The sequence below is a fragment of the Toxorhynchites rutilus genome, chromosome 3, assembly GCF_029784135.1.
Source record: "Toxorhynchites rutilus septentrionalis strain SRP chromosome 3, ASM2978413v1, whole genome shotgun sequence".
In the NCBI taxonomy this organism is placed as follows: domain Eukaryota; kingdom Metazoa; phylum Arthropoda; class Insecta; order Diptera; family Culicidae; genus Toxorhynchites; species Toxorhynchites rutilus.
The window spans coordinates 262875725-262879217 of NC_073746.1; the positions used below are offsets into that span (position 1 = coordinate 262875725).

The following is a 3493-nucleotide window of genomic DNA, read 5'->3' on the forward strand; positions in this document are numbered from 1 at the left end:
TTCCTAATCGGTTCACGTCTCGACAGGTGAGAAACCCCGCGAGGGTGGCTGTGACGGGTTGCGCGTCAAGTTGGAGGGCAATTCCTAATCGGTTCACGTCTCGACGGGTAAATTCAAAATGCCTGCGAAGAGGACATCAGCGCAGTGGAATTAATAACGAATGGAAAGAAAAAAATATTGAGAAAAAGGGAAGGACAACGCTAGTTTGCGTTGAAAACTCGAGAAGTGCATGAGCACAGCCGCCCCCTGAAGTAGTCGCCTAGATGTGGTCCCAGGGGGAATAAGGCAACGAGTAGAGGGCTTGGTTTTTGTGGGTGCGATCCCCACTCGACGTCTGGGTTAACCCTTCCCAGGTAAGGCTGGTAGAGCGTTCCTCACCTCTTTAAAAAAAAAAAAAAAAAAAAAAAAAACAAACATACAAACATACAAACATACAAACATACAAACATACAAACATACAAACATACAAACATACAAACATACAAACATACAAACATACAAACATACAAACATACAAACATACAAACATACAAACATACAAACATACAAACATACAAACATACAAACATACAAACATACAAACATACAAACATACAAACATACAAACATACAAACATACAAACATACAAACATACAAACATACAAACATACAAACATACAAACATACAAACATACAAACATACAAACATACAAACATACAAACATACAAACATACAAACATACAAACATACAAACATACAAACATACAAACATACAAACATACAAACATACAAACATACAAACATACAAACATACAAACATACAAACATACAAACATACAAACATACAAACATACAAACATACAAACATACAAACATACAAACATACAAACATACAAACATACAAACATACAAACATACAAACATACAAACATACAAACATACAAACATACAAACATACAAACATACAAACATACAAACATACAAACATACAAACATAGAAACATACAAACATGACCGTGGAGCTGCCGGCCAAGAATAGCACTTGGGTCTTGGTCCCTGTCCCTGTCGTAGAAGGCGACTAATCGGGTGACAACGCGAGTAAGGGCGCGGTAAAGCCTATGGAGATTGCACGGGGGAAATACCGTGTACAGGAGCAACGTAGGGAGTGCCGAGCACATCAGGGTTGACGCCAGTAAGATCCTGATTACGACATACTGGTACGACACGGAAAACGGACATGTTAAGGATGAGAATTACTTTCGACGCTAAAGGCTGACAATCGTGCTATCCTGTTCCCTGAGTAAGGAAGGGTGACACCTTCCTGAAACGGCGTGTGGGCTAATAGCGCGGTTGCCCCCGTCCCGGTAATAACTTGGCAAGTCTTCGGGTACGTTCGATGCTCGTCTAGGCTCAGGCACTAGGTACTAGGCGTCAGATGTCACATTCCTGACTTGCGCTGATCTGGCTCTTAACACGGTCCCCATGAAGGACCGTGTCAACCCCCTGCATGGCCTCACTGCTTGCATAGATAACCATGGGATCACTGATAGCGACTATGTGCAACGAGCGGAGATAGCGGCCCGGAGTTGGGACCCAACAACAAAAATGAGTTTCCAAACAAATTCAACAGAAATCGAGAGCGAAATCGAAGAGGTAGGCATCTTTGCCAGAAGGGGACAGGTGATGAGATCTCCGCCGCTGAGCCAACCACCAGCACCAAAATCCACAAGCGATAAATACATCGGAGAGCAGCCAAACCTGCAACACGAGAAAACTAAGCTGGGTGAGGCCAAAAGGGCATCTGATGAACTCTACGAGTACATTAAGCCTCGCAGTAACGTTCACGCCGTCATAAGGACCTTGACGATTAAAATCAAATCGGCGCTTGCAGCAGCCGAACGCGAGCAACAATTCTGGAGAGCAAAAGCTGAAAAGGCGGAGAACGCACTGAAAGAGAATGTGCAGAATAAGCCGATAGAAGCGATCTCGACACCAATGAGTGACAGTACCCCGTTAACCGCGAAAAGGAAAAGACTAACTCCTGAAGAGAAAAGGGCAGCAACGAAACAGAAAGATGGTAGCGAAGTGGCTAATGGTGAAAGCAAACAGAACAACGAAGAGATAAATGAGTGGAAAAAGATCAAAAGAAAGAAAAAAGAAGAGAAGAAGAAAGAAAAATTAAAGCCTAGGCTGGAGAGGCCAAAGCCGGACGCTCTGATTGTGGCTACAGCGGGCGCTGCAACATATGCTGAAATTTTGCGAAAAGTTAAAGAGGATCCGTCCCTGAAAAATCTCGGAGAAAACGTGGCCAAAGTAAGGCGAACTCAAAATGGACAATTGCTGTTCGAATTGAAGAAGGACCCAACGATTAGAAGCTCAACTTATAAAGAGCTTGTCGAGAAATCTTTGGCCGAAACAGCGAAAGTGAGAGCTCTGTCCCAAGAAACAGTTGTAGAATGTAGAAACCTGGATGAGATCACTACATATACCGAATTGAGAGTAGCCCTGAATGAACAGTTTGAGCTGGGAGAAGTCGCCATATCAATCAGGCTGAGGAAAGCATTTGGAAATACTCAAATAGCAACCTTAAGACTGCCAAGAACCGCAGCTAGCAAGCTATTGGAGGTTGGTAAGATGAAAGTCGGATGGACGGTGTGTTCCCTGAGAGCTATCCAGCAAGTATCTAGGTGTTTCAAGTGCATGGACTTTGGCCACCAAGCAAAGTACTGTAAAGGACCTGACAGATCGGAGCTCTGTATAAGATGCGGCGACAAGGGGCATTTGGCAAAGAATTGTACTAAGCCCCCAAGGTGCATGCTCTGCACGACGGAGGAAGAAAAAGACCACGCCACAGGGGGATCGAGATGCCCGGTCTATAAAAGGGCGATGGCAGCAATAACCAAATGGAGGTAACCCAGATAAACCTGAATTACTGCGACACGGCGCAACAATTGCTAGCCGCATCAGAAACCAAATGCGATGTGGCGATCATAGCAGAGCCGTATCAAGTACCTCCAGATAACGGAAACTGGTTGACCGATAAAGCTAGAATGGCTGCACTATCGACGATGGGAAGATACCCCATCCAGGAAGTGGTATCCAATACATACGAAGGGTTCGTGATAGCCAAAATAAATGGAATCTTCGTATGTAGCTGCTATGCCCCCCCGAGATGGACAATAGAACAGTTTGATATGATGCTATATAACCTAACAGAAGAGCTCATCGGACGGAGTCCCATAGTCATCGGTGGAGACTTCAACACCTGGGCAGTGGAGTGGGGGAGCAGATTTACCAACGCGAGGGGTTTTAGTCTACTGGAAGCCCTGGCGAAGCTGAATGTGAGACTGGTCAACGAAGGCTACACCAGCACTTTCCATAGAAACGGTCGAGAATCAATCATCGATGTTACCTTCTGCAGTCCGATGTTGGCAGTAAATTGGAGAGTATGTGATGATTACACTCACAGCGACCATCAAGCAATCCGCTACACTGTGCGCTGTCAGAGTTCA

The 3493-nt window shown here is 44.7% G+C and overlaps 1 protein-coding gene across 1 annotated transcript; it reads left to right on the forward strand.

Moving 5' to 3' along the window:
* Nucleotides 1-1586: 1586 nt before the first annotated feature.
* Nucleotides 1587-2894, forward strand: LOC129774180 (uncharacterized). The gene has a single exon (XM_055777880.1). The coding sequence runs from the start codon at nucleotides 1587-1589 to the stop codon at nucleotides 2892-2894; it is 1308 nt and encodes a 435-aa protein (XP_055633855.1).
* Nucleotides 2895-3493: the final 599 nt, after the last annotated feature.